This window comes from Uloborus diversus, chromosome 4 (genome assembly GCF_026930045.1).
Source record: "Uloborus diversus isolate 005 chromosome 4, Udiv.v.3.1, whole genome shotgun sequence".
Taxonomy (NCBI): domain Eukaryota; kingdom Metazoa; phylum Arthropoda; class Arachnida; order Araneae; family Uloboridae; genus Uloborus; species Uloborus diversus.
In genome coordinates, this window is record NC_072734.1 from 169,118,839 (window position 1) to 169,135,291 (window position 16,453).

Here is a 16,453-nt window from a genome sequence, read left to right on the forward strand (position 1 = left end):
TTAAAAAATGATATGGCGGCTAATCAAGAACAATTAAAAAATGATATGGCGGCTAATCAAGAACAATTAAAAAGTGATATGGCGGCTAATCAAGAACAATTAAAAAATGATATGGCGGCTAATCAAGAACAATTAAAAAGTGATCTGACTGCAAGTATGTTGGCAAATCAAGACCAGTTAAAAAGCGATTTAACGGTGCTGAAAAAGGACTTAACGTCTAACCAAGAAGAAATTAAAAACGACCTTATTTCGGTAAAGACTGTGATGGAAAATAAATTTAATGACATAGAGCATCGAGTTGATGCTGTTGAAGAAAAATTTAATACCGTTGAAAGCCGATTCAATGCTGTAGAAAATAAATTTGAAGATGAAGATAGAAGATTTCATCTATTTAAAGAAGAGATCTTTAAGGACGTGGAAAGGAGATTGGCGACCGCGGAAAGCAGCTCTGTACAGTTTGGCGCTCCCATATCGGTTGCTCGACCGTCCATTAAACTTGCCACATTTGATGGGAAAACTTCGTGGCAGGTTTACAAAACTCAATTCATGATAGTGGCGGAAGCGAACGGATGGGACTCTGCTACCAAGGCCTGTCATCTTGCAGCATCCCTGAGAGGTGACGCAGCGGACATTCTCCAGACCCTTCCGGACAGCCAGCGCCTGGATTTCGCCGCCCTCACAGCTGCGTTGGAGCTTCGCTTCGGTGAGAAGTGCCAGAAAGATTTCAGCCGACTCCAGTTGAAGTCCCGTTTCCAGAAAACTGGGGAAACCCTGCAAGAGCTTGCGGCGGACATCGAGAGACTGTCTCATCTTGCTTTTTACGACTGCCCTGCGGATGTTCGAGACAACCTGGCACTCAACTACTACATCGACGGGATTCGAGATCCGGAAATCCAGAAAGCTCTACGGATGGCGGATGTCAAAGACCTGAATTCTGCCGTTGTGTATGCGATGAGATACGAGGCCGCCCAAGAAGCAACCCGTGTGGATCGCCATCTAATCCGGACTCAGGAAGCTGATGAGTCTGATTCCAGGACGTCCCACCTCGCTGAACTTGAGAGACAACTCGGTGACTTGACAAGACATCTGAGCAGCATAACAGCCCAAAAGAAACAAGAGCAGAAGTGCTGGAAATGCGGTAGTGAAGGACACCTGCGAAGGAGTTGTCCGGCTCGCCAAGCTACGCGAGGGAGGGAAATCACCACCACTAGAGCTCTGCAGATTTCCTCTTCTAGTAGTGGCAGTGATGGACTTTTCATTTACGCACATGTAAATGGGAACCCCTGCAGACTGATTGTTGACACTGGAGCCAATGTGACAATCATTAGGACAGATGTGGCTCGTGAATTTGGATTGAAACTGCTGTGGACATCGCCACGCGTAAGTCTCCAGACTGTGACAGGTGACAAGATCGAGATTGACGGTAAAGTGGACTTGGAAATAGTGTTTGGGAATGCCACCTACCATCATACGGCATTCGTCGCTAACATCACGGACCCCTTCATTCTCGGATTGGACTTTTTGAAGAAATATGACTTCACTCTCGACTTCAAGACTAATGAGCTGCACTCGATGAGAGAAGACATAGCCGTTTTCCCTGCAGAAAGTGATGTAAAATCCGCTCATCAAATAATAGCCCAAACAGATATATCGATTCCCTCAAGGTCAGAATCATTAATACCTGGCTCCCTTGCAGAAAGCAATAGCTTTCGATTTGGAATCATTGAATACCCTAACCTAAGCAATTACCTAAAAGGAGTGCTGGTAGCATCTACGCTTGTGGACCTTTCTAAGGATGTAATTCCTGTGAGAGTCGCCAACGTGAGTGAAAGGCCAAGGAATATCCGGAAAGGTGAAGTGTTAGCAACTTGTACTCCAGTAAACTGCATCATTAGAAGAATCAATTCCCCCGAGACTGTGTCTTCTGAGTCCTTGACATCGAAGTTAATTGGGAGTGCACCCTTATCGAAGGATCAAAGAACTGCTGCGGAACAATTGGTGGACGACTTCAAGCATCTGTTTTCATCTACATCGGAGGATGTTGGCCGTACGAATTTAACGCAGCATAGGATCTACACTGGAGAACACCCCCCTATTAAACAGCATCCAAGACGACTACCGTTCGCCAAGAAGGAAGAGGTTGAAACCCTTCTGAAAGAGATGAAGGAGAATGATGTAATCGAACCTTCATCCAGTCCTTGGGCCTCTCCCATCGTCTTGGTCCGAAAGAAAGATGGCTCCACCAGATTTTGTGTCGATTACCGACGGCTGAATGAAATCACCAAGAAAGACAGTTACCCTCTTCCACGGATAGACGACACCTTGGACACTCTTTCCGGACACAAGTGGTTTTCGACCCTGGATTTGAAGAGCGGCTACTGGCAGGTTGAGATACACCCTGATGACCGAGAGAAGACAGCGTTTACAACTGGACAAGGCTTATGGCAGTTTAAAGTGATGCCCTTCGGCCTCTGCAATGCACCAGCTACGTTCGAGCGTCTTATGGAGACAGTGTTAAGAGGACTTTCCTGCGAATCCTGTCTGGTCTACTTAGACGATATCATCATCGTGGGACGCAGTTTCGAAGAACATCTGGCAAATCTTAGGAAGGTGCTGCAAAAGCTTAAGGAAGCCAATCTGAAGTTAAGCCCGTCCAAATGTAATTTGTTCCGCCGGGAAGTGAACTACCTTGGTCACATCATCTCTTCTGAAGGTGTACAAACCGATCCAGAAAAGGTATCTGCAGTCAAGAGTTGGAGTCGTCCCGAAGACATCCATCAGCTGCGAAGTTTCCTGGCGCTCTGCACGTACTACAGGAAGTTTGTAAAGGGTTTTTCCAACATTGCACGACCTTTGCATAAGCTGACGGAGAGCAAGCAAAAGTTTGAATGGTCCAAAGAATGCGAAGATGCATTTCTACGACTGAAGGAGGCTTTAACATCAACGCCTATCCTCGCCTATCCTCAGCCTGAAAAATCCTTCATCCTGGACACTGATGCGAGCAACGAGGGCATCGGAGCTGTTTTATCCCAAGAAATTGACGGAAATGAACATGTCATCGCTTACTGGAGCAAATGCTTATCAAAGTCGGAGCGAAATTACTGCGTCACCAGAAAGGAGTTACTGGCCATAGTGAAAGCTGTAGAACACTTCCATCATTACCTCTACGGCCGAAAATTTCTGCTTCGGACAGATCATGCCTCATTAACTTGGCTTTTGAACTTCAAAAATCCGGAAGGCCAGATAGCCAGATGGATACAGCGGCTCCAGGAATATGACATGGAAATCAAGCATCGAAAAGGGTTATCTCACGGTAATGCTGACGCTTTATCAAGGAGACCCTGTCCTGAGAACTGCCACTATTGTTCCCGAATCGAGAAACAGTATGGAACGACTAGCTCTACCGCCTATCAGGTGACAGTGACTCCAATATCATCAGAACCTGATCCATGGAGTGACGACCAAGTTCGAAAAGATCAACTTGAAGACCCCGACATAAAACCAATTTTGGAGTTCATGGAAAGTGACAGTCGACGCCCTAGCTGGCAGGACGTTTCTATCTTCAGTCCTGCAACAAAAAGATACTGGGCTTTATGGAACTCACTCCATTTACGGAACGGCGTGCTACACCGGAAATGGGAATCTGACGACGGCAAAACATCTAGGTGGCAGTTACTACTTCCCCGATCAAGGATTTCAGATGTTCTGAAAGAAATACATAGTAGTGCGACTGGAGGACATTTTGGTGTCTTGAAAACCCTCAATAAAGTTCGGGAGCGCTTCTTCTGGAGCAAGGCGAAGGATGACGTGGAGAAGTGGTGCCATTCTTGTGACGCCTGTGCTGCTCGTAAAGGACCGAAGAAGAGAAGCAGAGGGAAGCTACATCTGTACAACGTTGGAGCTCCTTTCGAACGAATTGGGATCGACATCCTGGGTCCTCTTCCAAGAACTGCTGATGGGAACAAATACATTCTTGTTTCCATCGACTACTTCACCAAATGGCCGGAAGCATTTCCCATTCCAGATCAAGAGGCTACCACCGTAGCAGAGACTCTAGTCCAACATTGGATCTCGAGATATGGAACACCTCTGCAGATTCATTCCGATCAAGGGAGGAATTTCATCTCTGCTGTGTTTAAGGGCCTATGTCAAATTTTCGGAATTGAGAAAACTAGGACAACACCACTACACCCACAATCGGACGGCATGGTGGAGAGATTTAACCGCACAATCCTAAATAATCTCTCGCTTATGGTATCCAGAAATCAACAGGATTGGGACAAGAAGCTACCTTTGTTCCTGCTGGCCTACCGCAGTGCTGTCCACGAGACTACCGGATTTGCCCCATCTCAGATGCTCTTCGGACGAGAGCTTCGGCTACCTTGTGATCTCGTCTTCGGTCGTCCTCCGGATGCGCCTTCATCGCCTGAGGAGTACATCCAGGATCTCCAGGCCCGGTTGGAAGACGTTCATAACTTCGCACGAGAGCGAATCAACATCGCGGCGGAGAAGATGAAGACCCGATACGACACAAGGTCTACTGGACATGAATTCAACGAAGGCGACAAGGTTTGGTTATGGAATCCCATCCGACGGAAAGGTCTGTCACCCAAATTGCAGTCGCATTGGGATGGACCCTACAAAGTCCTTAACCGACTGAATGACGTCGTAGTGAGGATCCAAAAATCACCTAATGCAAAACCTAGGGTTGTACATTATGATCGGTTAGCCCCATACTATGGCCATAGTTCATGAGTATTACGTAAGCAACCATGGTTGATAACATAAAAGTTGTAGATAATTTTTGCTTTTAATGTTTAGTAATATTTCTTGTTATTATTGTGTTTTCTGTATCTGTTAGTTATTAATTAATGTGTATATTGGTAAACTTGTGATAGAAGTTTGGCACCCTTTCTGGGGATTGTACTGCCCGGGACGTGCAGTCCTTAGGAAGGGGGCAATGTTACAAATCCTGTAAATAGTAATTATTGTAGTAACGTAACCTGTAAATAGTTTCCCGTAATGAATATACAACCCCTTTTTCATATGGCTAAAATATACGACCCCTATTCCCTTTTTGTTCATTGATAAAATTTGATAACGGTCAACGCATTTCGAGAAGCGTGTGGAATATTTGAGAAAATTCTTTTCGGTGTATTTAAGCCGTTAGCGATGGATAAACAGTTAGTTTGGATTGATATTTCGAGCTGAGGGCATTTTGCTCTGTTTATAGCGAGGCATTTCGCTGTGTTGTTTTCGTATTTGGAAGTAAATACGTGTGTAAACGTTGAGTTTACGGTGTTGTGTGATAATTGCTTAATTGCTGATGAATAATTTTGCAGTTGTTGACGATCTTTCCTGTACATAGTGTAAATAAATTTCCTGTGTTTTTATCAAGAACTGTGTCTTCATTTCAAGAAAGTGGAAGTCGCACCGAATCCGTTACAGTATGCTGTTTCTTTCGTTTGTAACAGTTAGAAATATGGCTAAATATTGGTTTATTTTATTCCATCTTATTTTTTTTTCATTTGTCTGTATTTTTATCAAAGGAAATCAATACTACTCTAAATCATTCGTGTGAAAAATGCAAAATATTTATTAGTTTATGAATAAGAAATATGCACTTCCCGTTTATCTTCCCTGTCTGTCTTAATCATTTTACAATTTACAGTAAGCAAAATTTATTTCGTACTTTCTTTTGCATTATGATTTGAAGTTGAAGTGTATTTTCTTTTTACCCATTAAAATTTTCATTTTTATTCAACTTTAATTTAGTTTACTATTTAAGAAGTATTTGTGTCGATACTAAAACTCGAATGATATAAATTTTTAATTTAGAGATGTATTGGAGTATTTCATGTAAAAATTATATGTTTTTTTTAATGGATTATAAAAAAATCTAAATTTTTATTCACGGTAGAGCTATTATGAGATGTAAACAAACCGCCATCACGGGCGGCCATGTTGAATGAGCGCGCAGGCCTTGTGTTAAGATGGCTGTGGTGAAACTCGCGCCATGGCATGCGTGACGACATTGTTTCATTGTTGAAGCACCAAAAATGCAGTAAGTTATTTATAATTTGATAATATATTTTGCCACTGTTTGACTGGCAGGGAAATGCTTCATTCTGACAAGGCTGAATTCGATCGGGTAATTTAACTGTTTTACTGGTAAGACTGTGTCATTTCAAGGGAATGAAGAAACGAAAAAATGGTCAACAATGAGCGCTATCAACCGGAGTTTAGGGTTAATCCACTGGCGCTAGGGTTAAAATTTCAACGATCAAAATAATTACCAAACAGGCAATTGCTTCGTTCAATTATAGAAGCAATTTTCACCCGTCATACCTTGACGGACGATTTTCTAGTAGCTTAATAATAATGAGTATTAATTTTTATTAACTCTTATCTTCCTGATCGATTAAAAGTGTCGTATGTAACGTACTGTTAACGTACGTTATGTCTTTATTTGGGTTGTGATAATTTGCTTCAACAGTTCAATTTGATTTGTCACAGTAACACCTGATGTGTAGAGTTATGGACTAATGCACACATGAGAAATAGTGCTATAATATAGCCAAACCTACAATTGCGCGATTACATTCTAACAGACTTTAACTTTCATGATTCATGAAAAAGAAAATGACAGATAATGTCCGTCAAGATTAAAGTCTTCTTCTAAACTTCTTCCGTTTTCCTTTTCAAGGAAACTATACACTGTTAAAAATTCAGGAAGATTTTCTGGTAATTGTTACTGTAAAATGGCGGACTTACAGCATCGCTGATTTTTATGGTAACTTATACCGGAGAAATAAGCGTTCCCAGCGCCACTTTGTTGCTGTGGCCTACCGAGGAAAACTCAAAATTTTACAGCAACATTTTATTTTTACGGTAATAGTTACTGGCAACATGGATGCCAGTAACAATTACCGTACATTTTCCGGAAAATTTTTAACAGTGAGTGTAACGGCACCAGTAACTGACATGATTAAGATTTCGCTCTCAGGTTAACTTAATTTTCTGAGCTTTTTGATGCATTTAGACTTTTTAAACTATTTTTCTCTCATGCAACAACATCTCATCTAACAATTGATTGCTTCTGGATCCTCTGAATTAGTCAATTCTATTTTTGTTTGATCAATTATGAAAAAAAAAAAAAGGTTCGAACCCCCCAGTAACAGACACCGAAAAATCTGATGATACCCAGCAACAGACATGATGAGGAAGGGATGAGTAATGGACAAAATTCCCTTTTTCTCGTCAAAATGTAGAAAAGTTATTTATTTTTAGAACTAAAGCCTTATTAAATTCAAATGAACATGAAACACCAGCTTATCTTGTGGTGGCTGTTCATAACCTTCCACCACTGCCTTGTATATTTCGAGTGGCTCATAAAATTCACTCTCATAACACTAGATGTCTGCACTGTATTCATGAGCTACAGTAACATCAGTTTTACCCGCATAAAATATGCTTATTATTTAAATCCAAACTTATGACTGTCGGGAACCTTATCTGTTATTGGTGACCTTACCCTAAATTTCCTTTAGTTGTACATTGCTTTTCTATAATTATTATGTGCTATATTGTATTTCTTAGCTTTTGAATTGTGTTCATTGATGCCTACCACAATAAAAAAAATAAATAAACAAAAAAAAAATTAATTTGAATTTTGACATCTTGAATCCAAATTATGTTTTCCGCAATCAGGAGTATGTGTATGTAGGCGTGTGTGTTTGTGTGTGGGGGTATGTGTGTTTGTTTGTAGAGGGTATGTGTATGTGTGTGTAGGCATGTGTGTTTGTGTCTGTGTGCTGGCATAAGTGTGTGGGTAGTTGTGTGTATGAATGTGTGTGTGGGGGTATGTGTATGTGTATGTAGGCGTGTGTGTTTGTGTGTGGGGGTATGTGTGTTTGTGTGTAGGGGTATGTGTATGTGTGTGTAGGCATGTGTGTTTGTGTCTGTGTGCTGGCATAAGTGTGTGGGTAGTTGTGTGTATGAATGTGTGTGTGGGGGTATGTGTATGTGTGTGTAGGCATATGTGTTTGTGTCTGTGTCCAGGCATGAATGTGTGGGTAGTTGTGTGTATGTGTGTGTATGTTTTTTTTGTGTGTGTGTGTATGTGTAGGTGTCTGTTAGTATGCATGAATGTGTGAGAAGTTGTGTGTATGTATGTGTATGTTTTTGTGTGTGTGTGTATGTGTAGGTGTCTGTATGTGTGCGTGTGTGCATGTGTATGTGTGTGTCTGTACGTATGCGTGTGTGCATGTGTATGTGTGTGTTTGTGTGTATGTGTTTGTGTGTGCGTGTGTGTGTAGTTGTGTATGTATGCGCGTGTGTGTAGGACATGGATGCAACCTGGAGACGGCTTTCGCTAGAGGGCAGCATCGTGAGGATCCGGTCGACGGTGATGCTGCAGAGGGTGGCGGTGGGAAAATAAAATCAAAGGACATCAAAAAACAGTCAAGTAAGAACAATAAGCAATCGTGATTGCTCAAAAAAAAAAAAAAAAAAAAAATGTAAAACCATTCTTCTGATATCGGGGGGGGGGGGGGGGGGGGGAATAAGATTCTATTTTCCAAATGTAGTGTGATTAATTGAAACAAAGCATCTTAAAAATAACATTTTTTTTTTTCACAATCCAATTACAAAATAAATAAATATACATCTAAAACTTTGTTGTAGTTCATCAAAAATAAATCAACATATTCTAGTTCGCTTCATTCGGAAAACTCTTGAGCAATTGAACACAAAATAGCAATTAATGATGCTAGTAATGGAATCCAAACAGATCGTGGAGCTGTGGCTTGAGCATACTGGAGTGTCCCTCCAGAATGTGATGATGTCCATGATGATGGTCATGACCATGTTTATGTCCATGATGGTGATCGTGGTGATCCTCATGATGGTGACCATGTTCATGCCCATGGTGATTTTCATGGTGGTGATCATGATGATTTTTGTGCTCGCTGTGATGGCTGTGTTTATGCCCGTGCTCATTTAGGTGCTTATGATGATGGCTGTGGTCGTGTTCCCCCTTGTGATGGTGTCCATGATCATGACTATGATGATGACTGTGATCATTTTGGTGCTTGTGGCCATGTCCATGCTTATGACTATGATGATGGCCATGTTTGTTTTCGTGGTGATGTTCGTGATTATGATGTCCTTTGTGCTCATGTTCATGATGATGACCATGCTTATGTCCATGCTCATGTTTGTGATGGTGTTCGTTTTCATGACTGTGGTGATGACTATGCTTATGCTCGTGGCCATGATGGTGATCATGATCATGATTGTGCTTATTTTCATGGAGATGTTTATGACCATGCTCGTGATCATGTTTGTGATCATGACCATGTTTATGACTATGATCATGACCATGGTGATGTCCATGCTTGTGTTCATGGCCATGTTTATGGTGATGGTTGTGATCATGGCTATGTCCATGATCATGTTGATGTCCGTGCCCATGTTCATGTTTATGATGATGTCCGTGATCATGATCATGATGATGACCATGATGATGTTTGTGCTCATGACCATGACCATGTTTATGGTCATGGTGGTGGCCATGGTGATGATCGTGATCATGCTTGTGTTCATGACCGTGGTCATGATGGTGTCCATGCTGATGGCCATGCTTGTGATGATGATGATGGTGGTGGTGATGTTCCTGTTTACCTTTTAGTACAATGACTTTTTTTTCTTCATGCCTGCAAGGAAAAGGAATGTATCACTCGAAGTAAGAAAAAAAAAAAACATGTTCTGGAAGTCATTAAAAAAGAATACTCTTTTAAAAACATGTCTTACATTTTTCAAGACACATGAAATTAAAAAGAAATAATAATAAATAAAAGTAATTCTTTAACTTTTGAGCTTAATACTCAAGTATTCCATGATACTATAAAAATAACATTTTGTTATGATTGTATAGCTGAGCACTTAGAGTTCTTGCCCACGTGTTCTTGTCACGTGTTGAACAGGCCTTTATAATGCCTCACATTAACAGTTTCGAAGTAATTTTTGTGTGAAGCCCAAACTAAAATGGCGTAATTGCACATCGAAAACTAATTTCCCAATATCTTTTGATTGTTAATTTCAGTGAAACCTGAAAGTATTTGGGAAAACACGGAATCTCAAATCAAATAGAGCAAAAGTATTTTTATTGGCAGTCTTGAACTTAATTTTATTGAAGTTTTAGCATCTTTAAATTAAACTTTTTGGTTTTGTGTATGTATATATATATATATATATATATATATATTTGCCACTGCAAAAAATCACTCGTTTAAAGATTAGCTTCGCAGATCAACCAAATGAAATATGAAATTTATAAATTGCGTTTTATGCGCCAAATTATGGTTGATGGTTGAACTGTTAAAAATGCATAAAATTAAATTTTTTTATTAAAAACAAATGAAGTAATAAATAAATAAATCGAAACACAAAAATAAACAATTAAATAAATATACAGAACAAAAACTAAAGAGGAAAGTAAAAAACAAAATAAAACTCAAAACACAAAAAACGCTACATATTTTGGGAGTAGTACCATTCTAGCACACACGCATTTTTAAAAATAGCTGAAATGCGGCGGAAACCACCCGAGTCTTCATTCCCAGTTATTTTTAAGTTCGAAATTCGAAAACAAGCAAAAGGAAAGACGAAGTAAATGTTACTTTCAAATTAATAACAAATTTAAAGGTTTAACAAACCATTTCAAGAACGCAAACAAACATATTAATCTAAAAAGTAACTTTCGTGATCACCGATGCTAATACCAGTGATTCGCCTGTGTGGCCAGAAGAGGTTCTGTCTGAAAGATTTCGCTAATAAGTGTTGTTTCTCCGCTTGGATGAAACGGGTCGTAAACTTTTAATTGGGAAAGTTGTTTGGAGATTTCGTGCAATAAACTAAAAGGCTCTGTTCAAAATGACAGTATGTAAGAACATTTAGTGAAAAGATAAAATTTAAAATGAAAAAAAAAAAAAAAAAAACCCAAGGGTGCCCACAGGAGGGGATTATGGCACAAGTTTGTGCCATCAGAATTGGGGGGGGGGACTTTATTGATTTATTTTTAATTAAAATTATTTATTTTATTTTATTCTGCTTATATTTTATTTCATTTATTTATTTAGTTTGTGTGTGTGTGTGCATGTCATTCAAAGTCAGAACTTTTCTAATAAAATAATAATAATAAGTAGAAATAAATAAACAAATAAGTAAATATTTTTAAAAAATAAAGGTTTTTAAAGAAATAAATATTTTTAAAAAATAAATAAAATAAAAAAGAGAGCTAAAAAAATAAATAATAAAAATGGGAAGTAGGGTTGCGAAATTTTTATTGGGGGTGGGGGGGAGTTGCACCATTGAACTGGGGGGCACCCCTGAGCCCCCCGACCGGGACGCAAATGTAAAATCAAAAGGGAAAATTGAAAATCCTTTTAAAAGCCTTATACTATTAAAAATCAATTAGAAGCATTTTATTTGTTAACAAAAAGAAACTGGCAACAGATAAAAATTTTAAATCATTTCGATTTCTTACCTTGTCGGTTAACAATGAGTTCGGTTATCAATCGCGTGATCAAAAGCTTAGCTGTATTTAAAATCTGCTTTAAAAAAAAACGTTATAATTCGAATTTTGTATAACATGGAAGTTCCAAACACATTCTATCAGACGCAGAAAAAAAAAAAAACTCTTTATTTTGATACTAAATTTTTAAATTTTAAAATATGTTTTCACTGCAAAAAACACGAAAAACTTTTTAGTGGTTTTTAATTAATATCTTCGTTGATTAATGTCATCCGAAGACGTAACCTAGCTAAGAACACTCTCGATCAACTTTCCTTTCGAACATTTTTTTTTTCAAACTCCGTGCCTCCGTTTAGGCGCTAGAGTGCCATAGACAGACACACAGATACATAGATACACAGATACGTCAAACTTATAACCCCCTTCCTTTGTGTGTCGGGGTTTTAAAAATAGCGAATGATATAGTAACGCTCCTGATGTCACCAACAATGAAACTCGCGCCACGGCATGATAACTTGACGATATTGTTTAGTAATGTTTGAAAAGCAGGGAAATGCTTTTTTCGACAGGGCTGAACTGGATCCGGTAGCTTAACTATTTAACTGGTAAGTCTGTCATTTTTGGAGAATGAAGAAACCAAAAAGGGGTCCACAATGAACGCTATCTACTGGAGTTTGGGGTGAATCCACTGGAGTTTGGGTAAAAATGTCAACTATCAATATATCACCAAACAGGCAATGGCTTCGTTCAAATGTAGAAGCAATTTTCCCCCATCATACCTTGACGGGCGATTTTCTAGTTTGGAATATAAACTGTTGCAAATGCAAGTATTAAACGCACCGTTGAAGATGATAGCTGTCTGCGACCTCTTTCCATTTATCTAACAGCTTACATTGGTGATAAAGAGAAAAAAAGTTGTTCGGTTAATGTCATCAAAAACATTGTATTGTAAAACCAAACGTTCATGAAATACGATAGCTCGATAGTTGTTCGCCGCCATCACCGTAAAATCAAGCAGCACCTACATTAAGTGTGACAAGAAAACAAAATTCCAATTCCTTTTGCAGCCTAATTTGGGGATACTTATAGTAAAAAATACTAGGACTGCAGAGTCGGAGTGAAAATGACCGACTCCAAATCCTGAAAATTAAAAGCCTTCGACTCCGACTCTCACTTCAGCTGCTTAAACCAAAAATCAATCCGATTCTGACTCCGGCTCTACAGCCTTCTGTTGTTCACAGGAGATTGGCGAGAAGATGTAGACTAAAAGCGAAAGTGACCACTTCCGACTCCATCATTCTCACTTTGACTCCGACTCCGAAACTCCGAAAAATACACTAAAATAGTTCAACCGCGAAATGCACCTGCAGCTGAAGCCGTCACCTAATCCAGTTCAAATATATATACATCTATAGTTGGGGCAAACTTAACCTGGCAGCGTCGTGATGCTCTGATTAGGATTTAGGGCCTTTACAACACTGCCAGGTTAGGTTTGCCAACACTGCCATGTTTGCCCCAACTATAGTGTATGGTCTTGAGGAAGTCATAATTAAATGCTCTGATCGTGTGGATGATTCGAAAGGTCTGTTGCACAAAATCTGTTCAATTTTACAAATTACATTTTATTTTTCCAGCAAAAAGAGAAAATATGTCCTGATTGACTTGCACTAGGTTATTTGAAACTGAAGTTGCAAGAATTTGTGGGAAAGGCTAAATCAGCCCTTCCCCCTTAAGAGCAAATGCGCACCCCGCTAATTATCACGTAGACCGCCCCCCCCCCCAAAAACAGATCCCCCCCGGGTATTTACCCGTCGGGAATTACCCCACCGGGTAAATACCATGGGCGCCCATATGTAAAGTTGCAAGGGGGGGGGGGCTCAAATATTTTCCCCGTGGTTTTGCTTTATATTTTCCCCGTGGAAACTGATTTCAGGACAGATTAGAGTCATTAAAATTTGACATTTTTAATAACTTATTTATTAACAGCTGGCGAAGAAATGTTTTTACATTTTTGCAAAGAAAAAAGTACTAAAAGCAAGGAAGTTCTAATTTCAAAAGGGGGGGCTCGAGTTCCCCTTGCCCCCTTGGGGGGCGCCCTTGGTAAATACCGACAACCGACGGGTATTTACCCGTCAAAACTCCCCATAGTCTGCGCCATGTCACCACCTAGGTGGGCACCCCTGGCTAAATTAGAGTCTATGGTTTTTGGAATAAGTACGGTCATCTTATCGTCGGTTCGTAGACAATACAATAAGTAGGAAATAAATCTTAGAGCAGTAATACACTAAATGGAGGGAGCGATAACAAATGTCTCAGTGAGATAAGCTTGAAACCCAATGTTTCCCAGGTCAGGTGACTAGTTTGGCTGGGAAGTTGTCGCGTTTTGGCACGCAGTCGCTCTTAAATAACGGCATTAAATATTTTTCAGACGACTGGGGTAGTTTCCAAAATTTTAAAAGTATTTTTTTCTAAAAGAGCATGCTTAAAAACATAGGATCTGATCATTTTTTAAATAATTTGTTTAAGTTTAATATTTTAAAAAAATTACTTAAATCGGCGCGCTTTCATTCTTTATGCTTCTGTCCGATGACATCACAAATGATGAAATGCCATTCAGTGTTGCCATTCACAGAGCAAAATATTTAATTCGCATCTTTACTCATGTGTATTGGCAACGATAGGGTTGATAGCAAGCGTAGAGCGCAATTTTAATTCGCTTCTGGATTATCATAACGTGGAATCGCGGTAGAAAGATACGCCAAAGAGCATCATTTGTGACGTCATCAAGACCACGCCTTGTTTGAAAAATAAGATATTTAAAAAAAATTATTGAAAAATAACTGTTGGGAAAATGAAAGTATTTTCTGGGTCCATGTTATATTTTTTGCTTATTCTATCAATTTCAGTGACAAAAAGTACTACTTTTGACTGAAGGAAACAACCCCATTATGAAGTCGGGGCTACAAGTTGGAGCTGCGGAGTTGTAGCAAAAATGGACTCTGGTTTCAACTCCTTTACCCAAAACACAGTCCGACTCTGATTTCAACTCGGAGTTTAAAATCCATCGGACTCTGACTCTTTGCATCAAAATCAGTCCCGCTCCGAGTCCGACTCCGCAGCCCTGCTACAAATTAGGTTTGCGGAGTCGGAAGTAAAATGACCAACTCTGGGAATTTAGAGCATTTGACTCCGACTCTTTTTATCCAAAATCAGTTCGGCTCCGACTCCGCAGCCCTGCTACAAATTAGGGTTGCAGAGTCAGACGAAAAATGACCGACTCTAACTTCTAGAATTTCAGATCCTTCGACTCCGACTCCGACTCTTGCAGTTTAAGGACATAGACTCCTGATTCCGACACTTTTACGCCAAAATCAGTCCAACTTCGACTCCGTAGTCCAGCTACAAACAAGGTTTGCGAAGTCGGAAGAAAAGTAACCGACTCTGACGCAGGGAATTTAGAGCCTTCGACTCCGACTCCTTTACCCCAAAAACAGGCCGACTCCGATTTCGACTCGGAGCTTCAAAATCTTCGATCTCCGACTATTTTACTTTAAAATCAGTCCGGCACCGCACCCCTGCAACAAATTAGGGTTGCGGAATCGGAAGAAAAAGAACCAACTCCAACTCATGGAATTTTAGAGCTTTTGACTCCGATTTCGATTCTTTTACCCTAAAAGCAGTCCAACTTCGATATCCACTTGGGAGTTTCAAAACCTTCGAACTCTGGCTCCGACCCTTTTACTCCAAAATCAGTTCGACTACGACTGCGCAGCCCTGCAACAAATTAGGTTCGAAGGCGGAGTCGAAAGAAAAAGAACAAACTCAAACTCAGAGAAAATTAGAGCCTTTGACTCCGACTCCGATTCTTTTACCCCAAAAGCAGTCCGACTCCGATTTCGACTCGGGAGTTTCAAAACCTTCGAACTCTGACTCCGATCCTTTTACTCCAAAATCAGTCCGACTCCAACTTCGCAGCCTTGCAACAAATTAGGGTGAACTCGATCCTTTAACTTTATGAACGCTATCCACTGGAGTTTAGGGTAAATCCACTGGAGTTAGGGTCAATCGACTGGAGTTAGGGTCACAATTTCGACTATCAAAATGTCACCAAACAGGCAATTGCTTCGTTCAAATAGAGAAGAGTAGAAGCAATTTTCACCCGTCATGCCTTGACGGGCAACTTTCTAGTCTTTTAATAAGGACTGATTTCGGATGAATTGTATTTTGAATTGTTTTAGCACATAATGTAAATATTTATTTGATTTGTTGATATTATTATCTTGAATTTCGGCTCTTAAAGTTGATTGTTTACCAGAAGGTTTTTAGAATATATCTTTCTTCTTGTTTTAACTATCAACGTAAATAAATATTCGACAGTTACTAATATTACTAATTTATAATTATTGCAAACATTTCTGATAGATGGAGACACTTCGTGGGAATTAAAAGTATCTCTTTATTTTGGTCAAGTCTGCCCATCTCTGTTCAATTCGAATGAATAGGTATGGTGAAAAAATATCGTCTGCTTTCAAAAAGCAATATAATTAAAAAAGGAGATTAAAGCCAAGTAATAAGAAGAAAACAAAGTAGAACGATTCAATTGCCTTATTTTTTAATTTATCGTCTGCGTAAATTAATTTTTATTATGTTTTGGAACCATGTTTTAACAGTTAAGAGTTTTTATTTTTTCTGAGAAGATTAGATCGACTAATTGTGTTCTGAGTAAGCGAAAGTTTTCAGCCTGAATTATTGTGATAACTTTTTATGTTGTGCATCGCTGTAGTTAAATTGAGTGCGTGTGTGTGCCTCCTTAAAAATAGTATTGAAACTTTCTCAATAAGAATTGTTAGAAGATTAACAGAGTTTTGAGCAATGTTGAAAGATAAGTTCTAAATGGTATCGTTTCTGATTATTGTT

At 39.5% G+C, this 16,453-nt stretch overlaps 1 protein-coding gene across 1 annotated transcript in view; it reads right to left on the reverse strand.

The window, feature by feature from the left end:
- Window positions 1-8,770: 8,770 nt before the first annotated feature.
- LOC129220979 (uncharacterized) overlaps window positions 8,771-16,453 on the reverse strand; it is a 46,407-nt gene continuing 38,724 nt past the window's right edge. Inside the window, exon 3 of the mRNA XM_054855415.1 lies at window positions 8,771-9,716. Within this exon, the coding sequence (XP_054711390.1) occupies window positions 8,771-9,716 (946 nt within the window). The remainder of the gene's footprint in view (window positions 9,717-16,453) is intronic.